We start from the raw sequence: 23,540 nt of genomic DNA on the forward strand, positions 1-23,540 counted from the left end.
AGGTTACAAGTATTCATGATCAATTCATACAACAAAACAAACAACAATTTGCAGAGATGAATATCAATGACAACTTGCACAATGTGATGTGTTTGTGATTTTGTGTGCGCACACAAACTGAAAAGTTTGGAAAATGTCACACAGCTTTGCACGAGAGTACCTTGAACTTCCAATATTTTTCTGTTTCAAAAAGTCTATTTGCTGAATACATTCAGACTCTTCCCTCAGAGAGATGAGCAGTACGTGCATAAGCCAAAGCCTTGCTTCTCTCATCTCATCAAATATGAATATGTTATGAACTCATTTCCACAAATAATCTGCTCAGTAAAAATCAATTCGCCACCATTCTGTCCAAATATTGGGTGTTTCATTTCTAGTTTGCCTAGTCTAGTGGCAGGGAGTGAGGAGAGGGAGCTAGAAGTGCCCTGGGCTGCAGCTCACTGGTGTCAGTCTGTGTGACCCGTTATGGTATTGAGAATCCTTGGTTTGCCCTCCCGTCTCCTGTTTGCTATCCAACACAAGGCGTCTTCTAAGTCAACATGTTCACCACTTTTCTACTTACTTGGCTCTTGGCAAACTTAGCAGCCTACCTCTCCCCTCCCCCCATTTTCAGAATAAAATATTTTGACCAGCTCGCAGCGTCTTGTGGCCTAGCATCCTCACCTTGCTACAGAATACCTAAAGGCAAATAGACACGAGCAAAAGTCGTCGATCACGACACAGCCACACAGGGTCCAACAATCAATATGCCTTTCAGATGATTTTGAGGTGCAAGCATAGGATCTACATTACTTACTAGTGAATATTGCTAACAGCTTATCACCTGATATCATGAAAAAAAAAATTGAGTAAAAAAAGGTTGCAGGATTAGCATTTCACAGAAATGCACAGTATGTGCCAAAAGCCGTCGCATCACACACTTCTAAAGGACATTATCATGACATTCTAATCCTGACTTCAGGAAGAGAGCTTAAAGTTTATACTGTAAATACAAGTTTAAAACAGTGATGAGACACAAAGTGTGAATCAAAATCTTGATTCCAGACTTGGAACAACCTACAGCAGCTTACTGCTCTACAGATTTTGTGCCGTCAGTGAGAATTTGCAACCCACAATAATATTAAAAGCATGGCATCAGCGATAACATCTTACATACAAAAATAATCAGCTTGTAATTGATAACATTGAGGGCCTGATCATTTTTGGAGTGATTTTTCACACACAGACAGAACTTTCCTTAAAATTTCAAAAGGGACTGTACATAAGTTTGACTACCACTCTCCTTCTTGTTGCAAATAGCTTTGGACGTGACAGATATGGCTTTATTTGTTCATGGGTTTGTTCTCTTGGATGCAAAATGTTGCTGCTTGTTTCATGAAAGACAAATATAAAGTGTTCTGTGTTAAATAAATACTTACACAGACTGGGAAGAGACACAAACAATAGGCATCATATCTCCACATACTTTCTTTCAATTATGACACATTACTCAGGCAAGCTAAAATTCGGAACACACAACATATGGACCACAAGAATATTTTTGCATCGCTGTCAGCAAATGTCAATGACATACAATTGTACATATAACATGACATGCATACTAACAACATTTTCATCTTGCTTTGAGTCCAGCAGATGTCATTCATATATCCTGTTTAAAAAAGTCACATAAACGCCACATGATACAGAATATGAAATGTGCATTTCTGTCCACTGGTTGAAAATTGTAAATTTTCTCATCCCCCAACTAAACAGAAACAGAAAGCTTCACCTGTTTCAATGACCAGTCTGCCCGGACTGCATTCTTTCATATATTGAAATACACAATGTAATATATTTATTCCTATATTTGTTTTACACATTTACATGGCTATACAAAATAAACTCTCCTGATCCCTCATTGGCAATACTTCTTCTCTTTAGTCGCAATATAATGAACTGGTAAATTCTGATTCATAATGCAAAACGGAAATACAAGTAAATATTTGTATGTCAACAAGTGTCAACTGACCTATCTAAAATAAATAATCTATCTTAAAAAACTATTCTAGTTGTCAAATTACACTACAACAAAGAATTTGCAATGTAGTGAGAAGGACTGACATAACAGTATAACCTCTGCAAATATATATATGCATACACTATACATATACATACATGTATAACATATACCAGTACATATATACATATACATATGCATATATACATATACATATGCATACATACATACATAACATACATACACGTATATATTTGCAAGCAGCTGGTGTGCCAGGTACATAGACAGTTGAATAAAAACAAAGACATAGAATCATATGATATTGGCATGCTGACATATTAGTAGATGCCTGGTTTGGCACAATAGAAATGTGTCACATCGTTGGATTACCTCTCCGAGAGAGAAGTACAGTCGACTAAGCAGACAACAAAATAATGCAGTGACCAGGCAGTGATTACAACCAAGAGAAAAACCATACTGAGAAGTGCTTAAACAGAGAGATATATATTGGAACAAGAAAATACGGGAATTGTATTGCCCATTGGAGTCGTACCTGTTCATAGCTTTCAATGCTGGATCTGCTGGCTGGATGATCAATAGCAGAGGTTTCATGTGAGAGTTAAGGATTGGACTGACAGAAATGTGATTCTATGTAACTGCACACTCAGCTGCCAATTTTTAGGCATCTTTTTTCTCTCTGGATGGCCATATATTATTATCCTCTTTGTCATATTTCAATCTCTCCATCTCTCAGAATCACTTCCATTTACTCCATATCCACCTCCCTGCATCTCTCTCTCTCTCTTTTTACTCTAACTCCACCTCTTTGCATTAGTCTTTTTCTCCTCTCTGTCTTTCACTCTCTAGATTTTCTTTCACTTTCAGATTTTTGCATTTACTCTACCACCACCTCTCTACATCTCCCTTTTCACTCGATCTACCTCTCTGCATCTCTCTCTTTTACTTGAATTCCATCTCTCTGAATCTCTTTCTCTTATCTATCTCTCTTTCTCCACTTGTCTGTTTTACTACATCTCAGGATTCCTGCATCTGTCTCTTTTACTCTATCTCCACCACTCGGCATCCATCTATTACACTATCTCTCTCATCTCTCCAAATCTATTTCTCTTGTACTCTATCTCCATCTCCCTTTATTTTGCTGTTTTACTCTATTTCTGCATTTCTGTCTCTTTTGTGTTCTATCTCTCATACCCCTTTCTCGTTTTATGCTCTATCTCCACCTCCCACATCTCTGTCTCTTTTGCTATATCTTCACCTCTTTCTGTTTCACTCTATCTTTATCTCTCTGAAGCTGCCTCTCTTACTCTCTATCTCTCTTTCTATCCATTTTGTCTGTTTTACTACATCTCCAGATCCCTGCATCTGTCTCTTTTACTCTATCTCAACCTCTCAGCACCTGTTTCTCTTTCCACATCTCTCTATCTTTTACTTTATCACCATCTTCTGCATCCTCTTCCTCCATCTCCCTGCATCTCGCTCTTTAATCTATATTCATCTCTTTCTTTTCTACCCTATTTCTCTATCCCTTGTCTCTTTTACTCTATCTCCATCTACCTACTTCTCTTTCTTGCTTCATGTGTACATCTCCACTTTCTTCATATTTTTCTGTAGTTTAAGTTCCATTTCTGAATGTTTTCCTCTCATGTAATATTTCCTCCTTTAATCTGCATCCATTTTCTTATAACTTTACCTCTCTGCTCATCTCTCTTGCATGCTAAATGTATGTTACCACATTCCTGTCTCTTTCCATGTATCTCTTTCTTGCTCGCTGATGCGTTCTTTCTTTCCATCTCTCTGTAAGGATTCTTGTTGATGCACAGCCTTGATCTCTCCCTCCCTGTGTGCTTTGGGGCAGATTGCTGGTCAGAGAATGCGATTGATCATCCAGAGTACCAAAGGCAATTCACAACTCGATTCGGTGCGACATGATTGAATAGTGTCATGTTTCCCATTTCCCTCCTCGTAAATTGTTTTACCATGCTTCTCTCCAAAAAGGGTTTCCTTTTCTTTACAATTTCCTCAATCTTCTCCCATTCCCAAATGCAAATTTTGTTGATTTTTGTTTCATTTTGTTTTGATTGGTAACAAAATTCTTTTGTACAGGAAAGCCTCTCATACTGGTTTTCATCACTCCTGGAAGTCACATTTTGTTTTGTTGAATATTGCATACACTTCATCTCTCTATGTTGGGTAGAACATAGGTGTCAATCAATAAGACATTCCCCTACTTTAATCCCTGTCATTCTTTACTGTACTTACAGTTAAAATGATAAATTTACTTGGACATTTGGCAATTCCTACTATAAATATTCCCCTAAATCTGTGCAAAAAGTTTATTTAGCTTTACACGAACACTTAAGCCATTTTAAGAGAAAGATGCACACAATATTGACTTAGACTGAAAGTTATGACATGTCACCGTATTCATGTACACAATCTCATCCCAACATGAAGTGTTCACACATTAATATGTTTTCAAGTTTGTATATCATTTGATAAGATACTTTGTTCTTAATATTTACACAATCTTTAAACATACATTCTATAGTGAAAGTAAGCAATATATAATATGAAATATGTGAATCATTTAAACATATTCAAAGTTAAAATAGATATCTTTAAAGAAGATCGTTTGACAGATGCAACTTGAAGCATGGCAAAAATCATCACTTTGTCACATAAAATAGTAATTGGCCCTTAAAACTGGTAATCTCATTAAAAGATTGCTGTCACACAAAACCCCACAAAATTTTAGGCAACTAATAGAAAGTTAATATCTCATAATAATAACTATGAAGGCTAACACATTGACTGATTCCATTACAACTCCACAAGATACAAAGACGTTTGGCAGAGCGGCCGGACGAAGAGCCCTATGTAATGAGCAGGTATGATTGAAGGAGATAGCCAATCTCTCCTTTTGGCACCCTCATAAACATCTTGGCATGATGGACATCAGCTGTCGGGCACAACTTAATGAGCCACGAATGTCCTGACGGAATCACCTTGTCAGATAAATTATCTGTCAGTAAGACAGATGGTCAGCATCCTGATTACGACTGACAAATTTAGGGCCATCACCAAGAATTCAATTAACTCTATTCCACAAGGGGAACTCATGTGAACAATGAGACGTTTTTCTCCAAACTGTAGCCTGCATATCTCTGGATAGGTGGAAATGATTTTATTCTGCCCATTACCAGATTTCAGAGTTGCATGAACATCTCTCACTCAATGTCATACTATTTTTTTAAATTCACACACATTCGTTTTTAAACTTTGATTCATCATGAACGAAACAACACTGAGCCATTCTATTCTACAACTGGATTCCAGCTCGACTTAATAACTCTTTTCATTGTTAGCCAAGAAAAAGAAGCTGTGTAATTAATAAAAACTTCTTGCAAGGAAAGCCTTCAATATGGCTGAGCATCAACCTGTCAAGAGGAAAGGAGAGCGAGATAGTTCAGCTGATGTCATCATACCATGGTTACATTCAGAATAGGACTGAACTCCTTGGCAGTGTCTGGGCTGACTTTGGATCCATGAATCAACATCTCTTGGACTGTGGTAAAGTCATCTAACATCATCTTGCGCCCTTTCTTCTTGAGCAGTTTGCGATGGCTCAGCTCTACAATGTCTGGCTCCCGCTTGCCGCCCCCACCACTTAGGATCCCATCTTCCTCCAGCTCTTGTAGACACTCCATTCTGGCTTGCATCATGTACTCTCTGCGCAGCCGTTGGTCCCTGGCACGTTCTAAGTGTCGCTTTCGGTCTTCTTTGCTCCAATACCGACCGAGTTTCATCTCGCTGACTGCCTCATCGTCCGTCGTCATGCCCGCCCTCTCTTCTTGGATCTTTGATGCTCGCTCCTTGAGGAGACGATCTCGACTGGATCGCTTTGTTATGTACCGAGTGCCATCACTGCGAATCTTAACCTTCCACTGGCTCTCCAGGTTCTTATGTGTATTGCTCTGATTATTCACCATGTTCTCTTCATTTTGGTTGACAAGGTGGAGGTAAGCTGCGATAATGCTTGGCATAACCAGGCACCAGACTGCAAGCTCTGGATGCTCCCGTACCTGTCGAAGCTCTTTCTCAGCTGTGAATTTTGCTGCTGCATTTTCCAGTTGTGTTTCAAGAGATTAGTCCTTGTGGAATCATGCTGCATTAGGTAAGGGCTCCTCTGGCAGAACTGTGCTCTGAGATGAGGGTTGGTAGCTGGTCTTCGTGGATATGGGGTGGCACCCGGCAGCTGGCCTAAGCCATCCTGCTGCTGGGTTTGTTGATGTTGATGGCTCGCCTCCGATGTGCTTTGAAGAGACAGATTTTGCTGGACTGTTCTGCCTATCTTTGCTTGTTCCCTTACTAGAGCCAGAGCTGCTTGTGCTCTTGACCTGTCCCTGGAACTTGAGGAGGACTTACTCCGACCCCCAGGACTTCCTGGCACCGTCCTGGGTGCTCTGTGTGTCCTCCCTGACCCCGACCCAGACCTGCGATGCTGACGTTCACTGCTTGGTGTGCCATTCTCCTTGTTAGCTTCTTCCTTGCCATCCAATGACAGGTCAGCAGGTCGCTGGTGAGAAGTGTCTTTCTCAGGCTTGTCCACTTTCTGGCTGCATGTTTTAGTGTCAGAGCCTGAGCACTGGCATGGAATAGTGTCAAGTTGTTCATCCTGTGACTGGTTTGACTGCCACACATCATTCCCATTTATTCTCATTTCTTTCTTGGCCTCCTCCTGGGCATCAGAGATGAGGCGATTGGCGACATGGCCTGTTTAGTGAGTCTCCACTCTGACTGGTAGTGTCCATGGAATCAGAACCAAGTCTCATCACCTTGGTATCCTTCCCCCTCATGCTCTCATCGGTATCACTCCTCAAGTGCTTATTGTCACATTTGCTCTCCAGTGCTGCTTGGAACTTTAAGCATTCCTCCATGGATATCTCCTGCCCCATGAATTCATGTTCTGCCGTCGAGTTGGAGGTGAAGCTGTCGTTGCTATATCTCAGATCCCCCGCCGCTCCCTATGCTGGCTGTATCCACTGGAAACTTTTGATGTACGCTGCATCGTCCACAAGGATTTCATGTTCAGAGCTCTCATCATGCCTGGTGCTTTCGTCTGTTGCTCGGCCAACTCCACTGTCTTTTTCAAGCTGATTGGAAGTGTTGGTTGTCCCTGTGTCGGTTGTTCCATCTTCATCTGGTCTTCCCTCCTGTAGTATTATAAACGGAAACAGAAATATGGCTTACCAACAGGTTGTATGGCATGGTGACTTCAAACACAGCAAAACTGTGTATTCACTCACTAGTTTGCACAGCAAGACAATAAGTAACTTGTATATTTAGAAGTTTTTCCTATGGCAGCACCTTGACACTCAAACTCTTCACAAACAATGTATTCCCTTGATAATCACAAATTACATCTTAACTTTACAGTGGGTGGAATATGAGACTCAGCATAAATTCTCTAATTTTTGTCATTCCCTTTTCACAACATTCCCTGCCCCCTACACTCTCCACTGCACCATAGCACAAAGTACAGCAGACATGCTTGTCTCGTATCACCTGTCCCACACAAGAGGTAAAGTCAACACTTGTCGCACAAACTGAAATGTTCATCTCTTCGCCGGTCTACATGCTTTTCCTCCAGCCCTGCATCCCTCCTCGTTCACCTTCACACATATCTCCCTAGGTATGGCTGACGTCACCAGAGAGTCTTGGTGAGCCGGTGTTTGCTGAGGGGTGTCAAACCCAGTGTGTGCATCGCAGATTCTGACTGCCATGGTGTTAAGATGCAAATGAACCTCTCTTCTTCACATTTATTAAAGGGGGTGGGGGATGATGTGTGATAAACTGACATGGGGATAGCCTGTACCTTCCAATTCTTGGCTGTCGAATCAGTGTAGGAGCTGAAAAAGAGCCTCCTTATGCAACAATGATTAGAGTGGATATAGGCTAGTTACACTTCTATCACTACATTATCGAGACATGTTAATACAAATCAGTGAGATGAACAATTCTAAAAGGGATTTGTAACTCAGGGGAGGCTACCCTAAAATTTTCTTCTTTTTTTCAAATACTGATGAACATTAAGTTGTGTATTTGGAACACTGGCAGGATATATGTGGGAATGTTCATGTCTTCCCAACAATGGGTACAGATATATTACATGAAGTGCACATTCACGAATGTGTAAATTTTCCCTTGTATGGGGGAATGGTCACTTCTGCACTTCACTGAAACTTGCTTGCATAACTCTCTAGCTGAAAAAAAAAATTCCACTGCTTCAGTTTGGGGCATCTTCAGAGTACAATCTACTCCAAGCTAAAAATAAGTCATGATAAATCAAGACTTTGACCTCTTTAGGTTATCTTGGTACTCCTCTTGAATTCTCTGAACTCCCATCCCCTTCCGTTTTTGGGGCACCAATGATTTATCAGCCCCTGGCAGGAGGTCAGTCTCCAATCAAAGTCTGGGTAATGATGACCACCCCCACAGTCAGCTGACTGCGCCATCTCTGATATTGTGTTTATTTCCACTCTAACAATTTCAGTAAACAAATTGGAATTCTAGATGCATGAGATTATTAGAAGACTGTGATCCTTTCTCAGAGACAAGGGAGAATGTTGTCTCATTCCGGGGGAACTTGAAATTTTGGATGGGAAATGAATCACCAATGCCAAGAAATGTATGAATCATATAGTGTCCAGGCGAGGGAGTAATTAAATACAGTGCACTCTCATTATAACGATATGCTCGGGACCGGCAGTTTTCTTTCGTTATAACGAAATTTCGTCATAACCGAACAAATACAATCTATAGCGAAAACAAGGAAACCATGTATATATATCATATTCTGTTTGCTGAATACTCATCATACACTGGAAAGCTATGTGAAATGTGATGGGATAACTCTATTACAATAACAAACGCAAGTTCCCCTCAGAAATTGTGCATGACACAAGGAGCGAACACACAGTGGTGTGAAGCGTTCACCCATGCAGAGACGCTATAAATGCATGTTCCGCTACGTATTTTCGAAAGCAATTCGTATTTCGTTGTAACGGAGCACATTTCTTTTGTTTTTCTTTGTCAGTGGTGCTCGGAAAAAACTTCGTTATAGCGAAATTATAACCGTGTTCGTTATAAGCAAATCATAGACTTTAATGGTGATAATTTTGGGACCAGAGGATTTACTTCGTTATAACGAAATTTCGTTATAACCGTGTTCGTTGTAACGGGAGTGCACTGTACCTCTCAGTGTCTCGTGACATTTGACCTTTGATCGCTATCGTTTCATGTTTACAGTTATGTATTCATACCCCCCTCCCTCCTTTCTTTTAGCACAACTGAACAGTCATAGATGAAACTACAGCTGAAAAATGTCATTTTTTCAGCAAAAGTACAGCGTCCATTGACTGCTGGCCTTGACATATTTTGCCACATATCTAATCAGTGTATCACCATAGTATGCAAAATACCTGGGCAAGATATCAAGGATATTTGGGTTTTTAAAATGGTCAGTAATGGAATGGTAATTCAAATGTGCTGTTACTGGATAAGAAGACTACAATGTGTGATGTCACAGTATGGCAACAATATCTGAAAAAAAAACAAAACAGAATTCAACATATTTTAATTTTTCAGGCATAATGGAAGAGCAGTTAATGTAAAGTAGGCAGGATGGAGACTGTCAGTCACCACCATAAATGATGAAATTCTGTGGAATTTTCTTTCTATTTTCTTCCTATCATTGTCCTATTGTTACATCACAAATTGTTCTAGTCTTCTTATCCGGTAATGGTGGCACATGGATTTAATGTACACTTTAAAAATTCTGAACTTTTGAACGGATTGTCCAATTTCCCACGAAATATCAATGTGCTCTCCGTTCTGTGTTCACTGTGATTGAATGCATATGTATAGTTCCCTTGAAATGTAAAATTCAAATCCCCCTAAGCCCTCAGACAGAACACTGTATTGTAAGCACTACCTCTCAGTTTCTGATGAGTGCCTGATTGGGAGTCCCTACGGTATGTATTGGGAACTCAATCATCTTCCCTTCTCTCAATCTTGTAATGTAATGAACAATGCACGGAAAGAAAATATGGCTGTTTCACCATTAGAATCCTCTTGTGATAACAAAATCTACAATATGCTGGGTGTATAAAGTGAGTTGTGCTATACAGATGAATTCTAAAAATGTAGCAGAGTCATCTTGCGATAATGATATCTAATGTCATCAATATTTGTTTAGGGTTTGCCTGTATTTGGAAAAAATGTTGCAAAAATCACTGATTTAATTCATCTGTGCATAACATTCTTTAGTTAATGCCAGGCGCCAATGTATGTCTGCCAGAATAGAAAAACTTGCCATTGTTTCCACATGATCATCGTATGAAAAATTAGTAAGACATAGGAGTGTGCAAAGATACATACAGAGAAATAGAGACAACCTATAGTGCCTCACAAAGACTAGCATATTTTTTCTCTTGGTGTGCTTTCACTCAAACTTTAGATCTCTAATCATCATACTAAAATGCCATGTGATTGTGAAAGAACACTTTTGAGATAGTTCTGCTTTCTCTACACTGGATGAGGTTCATCTGATTGGTAATTTCATGGAAAATTGTTCTCCTTTCACAATCACGTAAGGTACAAAAATAATTTTATGTGATTGTGAAAGAAGAACAATTTTCCATTTCCCTACACTACTGGCCAACTGACATTTGTCATGCATTGTACTGTCATTGAATCGAAACCCTCTTTGTAACTATACTAGATCATGTTTAGAATTCATAACGGTACTGATTTCATTTTCCAGCTGAACAAACAAGACCAAAAACATCATCCACAAAAAACAACAACAAATAAACAAACAAACAAACAAAAACAACCCCACGACAAACAAGTTTCCTATCTCAAGTCCTGGATGGTAAATGTGGACTGACGCTGGAGGTTTCCATGAATCTCTTTTCCTCCTCAATTGAAACCAAAGTGCACGCACCACTCAATAAACCAGCTCCTTCTCCTCAATAAAGTAAAAGAAGCATAAAAAGAGAAATGGCGCAGAAGTCATCATTGTATCGTGAGGACAAACCTTTGGAGCACAATTTGTTACCTACGTCCTCAAAGCCTGAAGTGCCGCCCCGGATTGCCCATCAATAAGCCCCGCTATCGGATCACAATACCACAGTATCATTGAAATCACACTGCAACATTATACCCTTCTCCAGGATCTATAGCCTTTTGGGAACCCGGAATTTTCTGCGCCCATCTCTTGTCTGTTTTCTTCCATGCCATCATAGTGGATTCTATTTGCAGCACTAAGTGCTTATTGCTGATGGATGTGCTTACTATCTTCCATCCTTCCATTTCACTCTCATTCTTAAAACTAAATTTCCAATCATTTGTCCTATTCATGCTATTCACACAATAACACTTCTCTTTCTTTCAATTTCCATCTTAGCTGATCTGATGTATTTTTCTCATTTCCGATAGGAACTCAGCAATGAAATCCGAAGAACTGTGCTTGTAAGAGTTTTGGTCAAAATTAAAGGACGTGTTCACTTTTATTACATTTATTGAATGAACGCAGAATTATTAGTAGAATACATCGGTGAAAGTTTGAAGAAAATTAGATAAGCTGTTCAAAAAATATGAATTCTTAAAGTTTCTGTGCTGTCACTGCTGGATGTGAAGACTACCATAGTTTATGATGTCATATGCATAGAATGATATGAGGAAAATATTTAAGAGAATTTCACAAATTTTCATTTACAAAAAAAAGTACACATTCCCTCGACTTGTTGCTAATGTATGTTGAGGGTAATATCATTCCCCCTGCCTTCTGAAAGAGGGAAGTCAAGTACTCTTTTTTTTTGGTGACAAAAATGAAAATATGTTGAATTTTCTTTATATATTCTTTATATTGTTCTGCCCACGGGATATCACAAGCTGCAGTAGTCTTCTCATCCAGTGATGGCAGCACTGAAAATTCAAAAACTCGTAACTTTTGAATGGATTGTCCAATTTTCCTCAAACTTTCACTGAGGTGTTCTGTTACTATTGCTGCATTCTCTTAAATTTGCACATAAATTTATTGAACTACCCAATCAAATACAGTTGATTAGGCTAGATGACTAGTGAAAGATCAAGATGCTGGTAATTTTTTTTATAGTTGGGGACTATCTTTTTAATTCAATATCTCTGTATGGGAGTAACCTCACACTTAGATTTCTCAGTGATACAGTGTATTACCAATACCATAAACTACCATGTAAGAAAATTGATTTTTTTTTGTTTGTTTGTACAGATACACTTTAAGACTTATAAATACACAGCAAATACACTGACTATACTTGGAAGAAGAAGAAGAAGACAAAAACACAGATGCAAAAGTGGAAGATGATACTGAGATTTTGATATTACATTTCACACAGACTAAAGTGCCAGGGAGAGAAATTGAGAGAGAAGGGTAGTAAGAGGAGAAAGAAATTGATGAAGAAAGGAGCATCCCAGGGAGTAATCAAGAATGGTAGAGAAAGAGGAAAAGGACAGAGATACCTAGAGTAGAAAGGAATATAATGGTGAAGTGTGGGAAGGGGAGGGGTAGGTTAGGTTAGGGAAAAGAAAGAAAATGAGAACTTACAGCATGTAGCAAACAGGCAGTAAATTGCATGGCCTCCTGGTGGGTCTGTTCTAACATATCCATTTGTAGATCGTCCAGGAGTGCATTCCCTTCGTAGAGACAGTCTTCAAACTAAGGAGAAAGGAGAGACAAAAGAATATATGTGATATAAATAGCCTCATCCTGACACACACATGATATCATTCTTCATGCATTTCATTCATAAATGTTCCTTACGTGTGATGGTATTAGTCACTTCAAAACATTTGAAGAGTTTTATGGCAAAATGGGTGAAGCGCAACTTTTAAACATTCTAATGTAGGTCCAGTGGTCCTTTCCAGTGGTACCTTGCTTGTAACATAACAAGGAATATTCTTGGAGTTATGATGTAAAATATCCTGCATTTTCTTATTATTTTCTGTTTTTAAGCAGTTTTAATTGCAAATATCTCAACTTCACAAGAATGGAGTTAGCTCAGTTTGTGATAAAACTCTTCTTTTATTGCATCTACGAGATGGCAATTTCCTGCTGTGTTTTCATAGTTTCAAACTACCGATCTACCTGCCTTTTTAAAAATTCATTGTGAAGCACCATGTTAGAACAAGCAAACACACAGATATCAAAATACAGATATCAACAGAAAGGCTAAATTATTGTCAATACAGCAGCAAGAGTTAGAGGTCAAATCTTGGAAAGGTGGAAAGTCAGGCATTGGTTATTCCAGCCCTTAGGACAGCACCATTTCCATCACAGCGTAATGGCACACACATACAACCAGCCACTTCGATACAAGCCCCTCTCTCTTTTGAATCATCATATCCCAGGCCCTGTAATCACACCATGAAATTAGATATGTAGCATTCCACTGTGAAAGCCAAGCTCGAGGAATTCCTGCCCCAAATACATTTGATTTCACGGCTTATTTTGAGCATTTTCATGCTGTATGCAAAATTTGCAAAGGCAAACTGTGATCTCCATCCTCTGCGGATGCTGAAGTGAGGTTTTCCATGGGACTTTGGGGCATTTGATGTTTTATGTGTGATGTGATATAATACTTGCTGCAGGTTTTTAGCGACATTAGATGTATCCTGGGGAGGTTTGGCAGAAGTTACGTCTTTTTGGACATCAAAAGTGAACAATGGAGTCAAACCTTTGACATTCTTTGATGAAAAAAAAATGTAGCAAGGAAGTACTTTAACCCGTTAAGGATGAGTCCTGAGTATACTCGGGCAGGTGTCTATGGGAAATGCCTGTTGTAGCAAAATCAGCCGGTCCTCAATGGGTTAACTGAACCATCCTCAGCTTGGACAGCCTTTGGAAGCACACCTTTCACAGTGACCAGAATATTGTTACTCTAGTTCTCTTGTCTCATAGTAGGCTAAGCATCTATCAAATATTTATTCCTGCCATGAAAATTGACATCTGAGAAAATCTGTTAAATGGAACGAAACACTTCCTAAAATCATACAAACAAACTTTTGAGAAAATGTGGTGACCTGCAACAATGTGCATCAAAGACCAAGTAGGTCTGTAGCATTTTGCAACAATTTTTGATGTGCAGGTCTGGAATGATAAAGTTTACAGACAAATTATCTAAAATGCATATGCATTTATTTAAAGAATGCAAATATGAAACAAGTCTGTCAAAACACAGGTCTTTTATGGCCTTGTTTTAAGTGGCAGTTATGAAAAATGAGCAAACCTGGAACTTGATAAGTTAGAACTGAGATTTACAGGTAAAACACAACAAACATTGAAGATGATTTTATCATCATGAAAATTTTTGACCACAAGACAGATTCCAATCCCATTTAATAAGTGCTGAATTTCAGGAATGTAAAAAAAAGAGAGAGTTTTGTTCCTTTGGGGTTTAATTGAACACTGCTGTATCAGAAACAGCTCAAATTTTCTGTTGATGTGCATACTACGCGGCATTTCAGTCCGGATGAGGAAACTATCAAGGGATATTTGATATTCGAAATCAAAGCTAGCAAATTGTTGAAGGTATAGAAAGAAAAATAGCCTTTTGGTGACCACAGGCATCTCTTGTACCAATCTATCTATACATCCAGCTACTTATCTCTCTATGTGTAACACAAACCCTGATATTTTGTGCGAGCACTTTTCAATTTCAGAAATTGCAATATGCTGACTGAGCTGTATGATGTTCAAATGCAGGACCAAAAAAACAAATAAAACACTGCTATAGTACAAAAAAACATTGACAATTATGGTGTCTCTATCAAGATATCTAAGAATAAATATCACCATGCGAATAGATTGTTTATTATTGAATAGCTTATTACAACATCAACTTCTACGGAATATAAATGAATTTGTCTCTCACAGTTATTAACTTTTGTTTTGAAGTATAAAACAGTTTCATTAAACACTATTATAATGCATAGTCATTTACATTCACATAGTATCCACAATGTATCTATATACTTGATGTAGCATACCTGGGAGAGGTATTAAATCCAGTACAAAAACAATCCACTAGACTCTTTGTCACAACAGACAGTCAGGTATGGACAGACAGATGGACAGACAGACAGTCTTAAAGGGAACGCAAACCCCAAAGAGAAATGTGGATTGAGTGAAAGCAGCAACATTTTCTAGCATATCAGTGAAAGTGTTAGGAAAATCGGGCAATCGATGCATGAATTTTCAAAGTTTTGGTGTTGGAACCGCTGGGTAAGGAGACTACTAGAGGTTATGATGTATGAGTGGACTACGATATACAGAAAATATAAATGGAATTCAATAAAAATTCATTTTTCATGAAAATTACACATTCCATCAACTTGATATTGACATTTGTTAGGGGTAGCAATTATTTCCCCTGCTTTCTGAAAGCGGTTAGTGAAGTACTCTTTCATTTGCTAGAAAAGCAAATTTTTGTTGAATTCCTTTTATATTTTCTTTATATTGTTGTCCACTCATACGTCATAACCTCAAGTAGTCTCCTCATCCAGCGGTTCCAACACCAAAACTTTAAAAATTCATAACTTTTGCATCGATTGTCGGATTTTCCTCAAACTTTCACGGATGTGTTCTACTAATGTTAATATTTTCACTCAATCCACATTGCTCTTTGGGTTTGCGTTTCCTTTAATACATAATGCCTCAGCACTTTTCAGGGTGGATCCAGACATAAAGTTTTTGTTGCTTTGTAATAACCTAGCACTGGGGTCATATCTGCTATATCATTGACTGAAGTGATGCACAAGCAAGCAATGCAATATTTACAATATTGTATCTCTCAATATTCTTCCACTGCGTGCTACCATCAACCTATGCTCCTCTTGAAAATTATGACAATGAAGAATGCCTCTCAGAGGATAAAGGTGCAGACATACATCAGATATCTCTCAAGATTTTCCTACCTTTCTTTGACAAGGAATCAGGTATCACTTCTGTCCATTCAATTTTATGGGCATTGTCTTGTTTGGTTGAAATGACAGTACCCTGAAACACACAGTAGCTTTCTCTTGAAATTGACTCTAGCTTTTGTTACCTATCCTTGGAAGACATTCACATCCACGATACGGGTTGCCTTCACATTACACATCTCATATCTCCACTGGTTCTCCTGTCATACCAAGGATTTCACTAGACACACCCAAGCATTCTTCTGTAAGCCTTGCACCCTATTTTTACTGAGCAAAAATTGTAGCATTAACAGAAAGTAACCTCTGCAAATTTGTGCTGTGTCTACCCTCCTCCCATGTTAATGCAAATTGGTCACAAGACAAAGCAAAATGTACATCAATGTGACAAACAAAGCATGAACATGTGATAAATATCATGCTAGATCGTACAGCAGGAAAACGGGAGAATCTCTGAAAGTTATGCTGAGTCACTGTAGCTGCACACGAACTGGAAGTCTCGCTCAAGAAGCCACTTTAAGACACACATGTTCCATTGCTGAGCCTTATTCATGTAAACAAAGTTTATTTGAAATGATGTAACTTTTAGAATATATTTCTCTGACTTAAAATCAAGTGTATAAAATAAAATGCTCTATTTGTAATTCATTTATATTGGATCTGCAATGACCCACTGTGTTGACATTTTTCTCCTCAAAATCGCCCAGTATGAAGGAACAGAAACAGAAAAGCTTTGGTCTACAGACACCTGGTTTGCAAAAAGAAGAAAAAAAAAAGGTAAGTAATTAATGCAGTATTCAACTGAAATCTATTTTGAACACTGGAATTATTACAAGCGGTCATAGCTGAATTCATGTATCCTTGTGAAAATTCCAAACAGGGTGCGATTATGATCACAGGGACGTATGGTGACGTAGGAGCTTGTTTCCATGTAGGGATACGTATCATGCTTGCACGAAAGACGTTTGTGTGTATATCAACGATACCTCGCACCTTACCCAGGGTTTTGGAATGTTATCCCATGTTCGTGTGAGATGATTGTCTGAGAGGACCACTGGAGGAACAGAGGAGGGCTTCAGTATCAACAGGGCTTAGAGGATTCTACAGAGATCTCTGGTTCTCTATGACACTTCTCTAGCACTTCAATGGCAGTCCCTTTCACCTCTCCTCTATATCTTATGTTATATTCTCTTTCTCTCTCTTTATTCTTGCCATTAGTATTCTCCCTTTAAGTTCATCACTGCTCTAACATGAACACTGATTCTTCTCAGATGCTTTTCTCCTATGACTGGTTCAAACACAATTTTCTTTACTGTTCATTAGTTATTTTCGTCCCCTACAAATCTACACGTAATATCTCTTTCTTGTACACTTGATATATCAAATTCAAAACTGAAATATATGTTTTTATTTCATCATTACAATTTAGAAGATTAGTTTCCACTTCTGCTAGAACTTGGAAGCTTTTCTCTTGAACATTTTCTCTTCAACCTTTTATCCCATTTCAGTGGAAGAGTTTACATTATAAATGCACAGAGATAGCACATAATCATATCAGATTGATAGAATATCTGCATACTATGACATTCCAAACAAGCTGCATGTTTTTGGGTGTGTTTTTGTGTGTGTGTGTGTGTGTGTGTGTGTGTGTGTGTGTGTGTGTGTGTGTGTGTGTGTGTGTGTCAAGGAATAAAGGTCTTCTGATAGCTGAGAAAGATGTCAAGGAATCAAACAGGGCTTCTGAGACAAAGAGCAAACATGACATCACATAAAAAAAATCTCAACGGATCATTTATTCCTTGCCTTGTATCACAATCCATCACTCTAACTCTCCTTCAAGTGTGCTAGCACACTGCCGCCTTGGTGCTGGGGCAGAACTGTAATGTGCAATGTGTTATCGATCACTGAGCGACAGTTTTATTGGGGCAGCAGGGACATCGCCAATGCTCACCTCGCGTCTGGCCCATCCACAGGACTGCATACACGTGATTTAGCTAAATTACTCCCCAGGGGTTATTCATTAATGCCCCCTCTTTCCTAAAAATGCGCCAGAAAACAAGCCGGTGTATTTCACCACCTTTAAGTGGCACATTGTTTGCTGGGGAGAGTGTTGAAGACAAGGCTGATTTTTGAAATGCTACATCATGGGCCAAGCACCCTTAGCTTTACTTAACCCGCTAGCTTGAGTCTGGTCTCATTTGGTTAGAGAGATGCACCAATGAAGAAGGGCTTTAGGGAAGTGTGTTTGCTTGGGATGGGGGTATGGATAACCTGACATCAATCATGTTTCTCTGCATGCTGTAGACCGAGAGACAGGTAGGGCATGCTTCAAGCTCTGTGTTATTTCAATAAAGTTTGAAGTGATATCTCGCTCTGCCCGCTATAGCTACAGACAGCGCAGGAAATGAGTCAGGCTTGACCGACTGCTGACGACAGATTGCCAACTCCCAAGTATCACAGGATGGAGCTTTCCTTTCAATGCCATTGAGCTTGAGTCCCTAAATATGAGTGTTATGACATTACTAGGGTGGAAATCACTGCCGAGAGAGCCTTGGTTAACATCCATCCCATCCCATCCCCCCCCCCCCCCCAATCCATCAAGATGATACACCTCTGTACAAAACTTGGAATGAAATCCATTGAAATGTGGCCGGCCAGTGGAGTGCAGTCGAGGCCATCATAAAAAAATCAATGGTAGAGGGCACGTACAAGAAATACCACGGCAGTTGCATTTGACCCTGTTAGATGCCGAAAATCGGAGTGCAGCTTCACACACACACAAATAATACACTCTTCAAAATATTGTCCTATTTTACCACTGCGTCCTCCTGTATTCATTGTAAAATTTATGCACTTTGAATATCTTGCTCTCATGTCCAATAAAAGCGTCGTCTTGTAATCTGCTTCCCAATAACATAGTGGCAACAGGCTGTATGTAAACCATGCAGAGTCTTAAAATGCATCATCCTATTGCTAACTCAATTAACACGTTAATTCAGAGAGATGTTTACTTGACCCTGAGGTTAGCAAATCGATTGATGAGAATCGCAAGTCACACACACAGAAAGACTGTTAGCAGTCTTTCAGAGTGAAGATCCATTAAATACCATCACAGCGAGAGTGGCTAAATGCATCCTACTAGCATGTTATGCAACACATTGTCATTTGCCGTGGTTGTATTGACATCCCTTCACACCGTTCTTGTTACTGCCCACAGAAATCATGTAGAAACCACTCAACCACATGCATAGATGTATTTGACTTTAGCGTGGATGTGTTTGACTTCGGCATCTATAAATTAGAGTGCATTGGATCAATGTTTGCGTACTCCTGAGTCACGTCTGTAGCTAAAGCTTCCATTTGGGCTGTATCATGCCAGCATTATTTCACTCTTGATCAGTATTCTTAACCTAGGACACTTTCACTGGAAAGCCCACAACTTTTACACACTTCATGTTTTCAGCTTCTAATAATTCATTAAATAGTAATACTACTACTAATCTACCCCCCCCCCCCGAAAAAAAGAAAAAATACAGAAGCACAATCAACTGCCTTCTTTAGTAGCATACAGTGAAAACAAAATGGCATTAAATGACAATATTGTATCTAAGAGAAGGGGATCCTTTACAAAGCAGTACAATGTGAGAGATACCTTAAAGAGTCATGACTTGGACATAAACCAGGAAAATACTGCTGCTACAAATATCAACTATTTCTTGGATAATCTCTTTTGAGTTTCAGTAGCTCCAGGGTGGTTGGCTTGGCACCGACTGAACTCTACGATGGGTTGGGATAGCAACCCCCCGCCCCCTAAAAAAAAAAAAAATGTCATTAGTGGCTCAAGTAAACCAAGTTAGTCCAGTGAAAACGGGAAGCAGGGCCACAACCCTTCGAAATGGGTGGGGCTAAAGGCCTTCTCACACAACCACTAATAGATGCAATTATTTGCATGGTACTTTTAATCACAAACACACAAGAAAAATGTTTCTTTTAATATGCTGCGGCATAGAAATTGTGACTATTAGTAAGATTCAAATCACCATACATGCACCACTAGGAGTGTGATGTTTCCAAAAATCTTTTTTGAATAGTCATGATTATTTGTGGTCCAAAGTGTGTATGAAAAAGAAAATGACATTTCTAAATATATTTCTGTGACTGTCCATTTTGAATTTGGCCTTTAACCCCTGTCTTTCAGGCAACTAATTGTATATTGATTTTTATCCAGATGATATAAGTAGCTTATATTGCTTAAACATGATATATCCAGGATGATTGCAATGATGCAGCAATCATACAAACACACACTTCAGGGAAATATGTGAGGATTCGCATGAACAGCGACAGATTTGGCATTACTTGGAACGTACATTCAGATAACCCCCTGCCGCACTGTGCGACGAAAACGCTGACAGTGAATGACCCCTTTCTAATCTCACACAACAATATCTCACGAGCACGTAACAAGTGGGGATTCCATTTGATCACATTGTCAAGGATTAAGGCTAGCCAAAGAACTTAGATAAAATCTCACTGTTTGTCTCTGAACAGTCCCACTGGTTTAGATGGAGCTAAACAAATGATCCTAATAAATGATGCCACATTTCGTTTGCTGCCTCCGTGATAAACAAGGCTTTACTTCCATAGAGAATGCCAAGTATGATATTGGCATATAAAACTGTAATGGCTGTCAGGAGCCTAAGTGGTAGCTATGTTGATGTGCCTTGAAGGTGTGCTATGGATGCTCTAAATATTTGATGAAATCTCCTGAGGCCCAGTAAGGAAAGGCACAAGCTCCTCATCAAATATGGTTATGAGTGTGTGTGTGTGTGTGTGTGTGTGTGTGTGTGTGTGTGTCTGTGGGCTTGGCAGTGGGATACGGGTGGAAAAAGATGAAATGGCCTAATATCCAACAGAAAGATTCATTTTGAGTTACTTTAGTGCTGGATTATGCATTGGATTAATTCATGTATTTACAAACTGGGTAGGCATCTTCAGAAAAAAGAAGAGAATACATGCTTGGCAATACAACATACGACCCATCTGCTTCAAACTCACTTGCCTTCTTGCTCATGCTATCTAAAAAAAAAAAAAAAGATGTCAGACATGGAAAATACATGTTGAAACTATAGGGCCCCTTGAAAAAAATGCCTGCTCGGAGAAGCTAGAAAGAGATATTTTGTTATTCCCTCTGCTGTAAGCACCTCAACAAGTAAAATATCTAGTTTCAGCAGTGTTGAAGACATAAACGAAAGTTATGTACAGAATAATACAAAATGAATGAGACTAGAAGCAGAAAGTGTCACTTCATGTGATAAGTGCTTACATAGAAATAATGCGGGTTCTCTGAAAAATCTAATCTACATACGATATCAATGCTCTTCTAAGGGTCTAACATTGGGCAGCAAGAGAATATTTCAATGCACCGAAAGTGATCTACAATGTACATTTGCTACTTTTAAACTCTCATTCAGTGATGGACCTTCCTAAGTACTTGACATGAATTGCATGATGTCATCACTCAAAAGGCATTGAGTTCTAATTATATCTCATTTCACAATTTGGTACCCTATAATGATGGCTATAGACCACTCAAAAGTTACAGTACAGACACAGATTCTGATGAGAATCGACATATTCTAAATTATCGTATACATATTTTTTGAACATTTTGTCAAGATGTCTATCAGTGTTCTGGCAGACTATCATGTGAAAATTAAAAATGACATTACGTGACTAGATCAAACCAAGACTCCCAGTACACATGGATGTAGCCCACAGGGCTTGCTTTTCACGGCCATCCCAAGGCTGCCTACGTATCTGTCGCTGGGAACTATTTACACATGAGCTTTGGGCTGGTTGGCTGGTTCAAGTAATAGTGCTTCATTCGGACCCTGTTTACACACAGGCCAGTCTTGTGTCACTTTTCTAGGCTCTGTGGTGGGAGTGGGCCCTCTCAAAGTAAAGGAACAATTCTTGCTCTTTGAATTTCCTTCAGTATGTTTGATTCTTTTTTATCCTTTTTTTTATCTTGTTATCCAGTGACTAAACATGACTGTTTCATTTTCATCTATATAATTTCAGTGAACATAGTCTTCTTCCGAATATCACCACCATGATAACAATAATGCTTCTGCCATCACTTCCAGGGCAGCAGCATAAAACAAAACTGCACTAAAAAAAAACAGGTGTGGGACTAAGGGGCATAATGGATCAGCTAAGAGGCTTACATGTAGCATACACAATTTTGGTTTGTTTTTAGTTTAATTCTCGTATGTGCAAAGTGTAAGACTGGGTAGTGTGATAAACACACTATGAAATGAATGCAAGAATATGAAACAACTGATGATGTGGTGCAGGAAACATCCTGACCAACTGTTGTATTTGCTGTCTTATGATGATATGAACCTACTGATAGTCACATGACCAGTCAAGCACAACCCGGCAAGGTAGCTGCAGGCTGGACACCATTTACACACACCTGTGGTAGCTGCCTCTTCCCCCTCCCCCCCCCCCCCCAAAAAAAAAAAAAAAAAAAAAAAATCATCTCAAGAGGTAGTGAACCAATGATGAGCTGGTCTACAGCTAGCCTTTCTTCAAGGAAATGGTGGTGTAGGTTTATATTCCACACGACACATCTTTTACACTCACAAGACTACGAGTGGCTGAGACAAAGGGTAAAAGTGCAAGGGAGTGTTGTCTGTCATACAGTCTTCCTAGATTTGCTATATTGACCTTCGTTTTCTCTGAGCAATGAGAAATTATCTCACACAACCTTCCTCCACACCAGACTTAGAGCTGAATGTAGCATATTCACTTTGCCCAAAGAGTGAGAACGGAAGACTTCAGTAGGACAAACATAGAGAGAGGAACAAAAATGGGTAGACAAGAAGAAGACAAAAGGAAAATGCAAGGGGAAGAGAGGGATAGACAGGGAAGTATTGAAAAAACAACAACAAACAAACAAACTTCAAAATGTCAAGAGCAGAGATGGTGAATCTGAAGGAGAAGAAAGATGCTGATGATGATTATGACAAAAGAGAGATGATGGGGAAAAATTGGTGAAGTTCCCAGGACAAAGACCAGTCAACAGGAAGAGAAATGTGGAGAGAGAAAACAAACCTGACCATAAATATTTTTTTTTTCCTCTCAGAGTTTTCCTTGCCTGGCAATATTATTCCCCAGTAAGCCCCCAGGCCAAGCAAGGATTTGAGGTGAAGCAGACTTCCTCTTCTGGACTTCTGACAAGACTAATACCATCAAATATGACGTGCGATGTGTTTCCTCAAAATTTTAAAATACTGTACCTGAGAACGCTGAAGACTGTTGGAACAAATGTCCCAACTCTTTGCATATATTGTTTAATATCTTTAACTATTCATTGTACTTTTCAAACAAGCTTGTCAAATTGTTTTCTTGAGTTAGACAGCCTTGAAAGAAAGTCTTATTGCTGACCAAATTTCAAGAAAAATATGCTATTTTTCAATTTGGCTTCAAT

General features: G+C 39.0%; 1 protein-coding gene across 1 annotated transcript in view; it reads right to left on the bottom strand.

Moving 5' to 3' along the window:
- Positions 1-5,099: 5,099 nt before the first annotated feature.
- Positions 5,100-23,540, bottom strand: part of LOC139744575 (E3 ubiquitin-protein ligase PDZRN3-like) — a 205,803-nt gene continuing 187,362 nt past the window's right edge. The window contains 7 exon segments of the mRNA XM_071655008.1: positions 5,100-6,042; positions 6,044-6,074; positions 6,076-6,261; positions 6,311-6,416; positions 6,419-6,782; positions 6,784-7,233; positions 12,672-12,782. Of these exon segments, the coding sequence (XP_071511109.1) occupies positions 5,500-6,042; positions 6,044-6,074; positions 6,076-6,261; positions 6,311-6,416; positions 6,419-6,782; positions 6,784-7,233; positions 12,672-12,782 (1,791 nt within the window). The 3' untranslated portion in view covers positions 5,100-5,499.

The sequence above is a fragment of the Diadema antillarum genome, unplaced genomic scaffold, assembly GCF_040938485.1.
Source record: "Diadema antillarum isolate AM-2024a unplaced genomic scaffold, OU_Dant_1.0 seq00001189_RagTag, whole genome shotgun sequence".
Lineage (NCBI taxonomy): Eukaryota > Metazoa > Echinodermata > Echinoidea > Diadematoida > Diadematidae > Diadema > Diadema antillarum.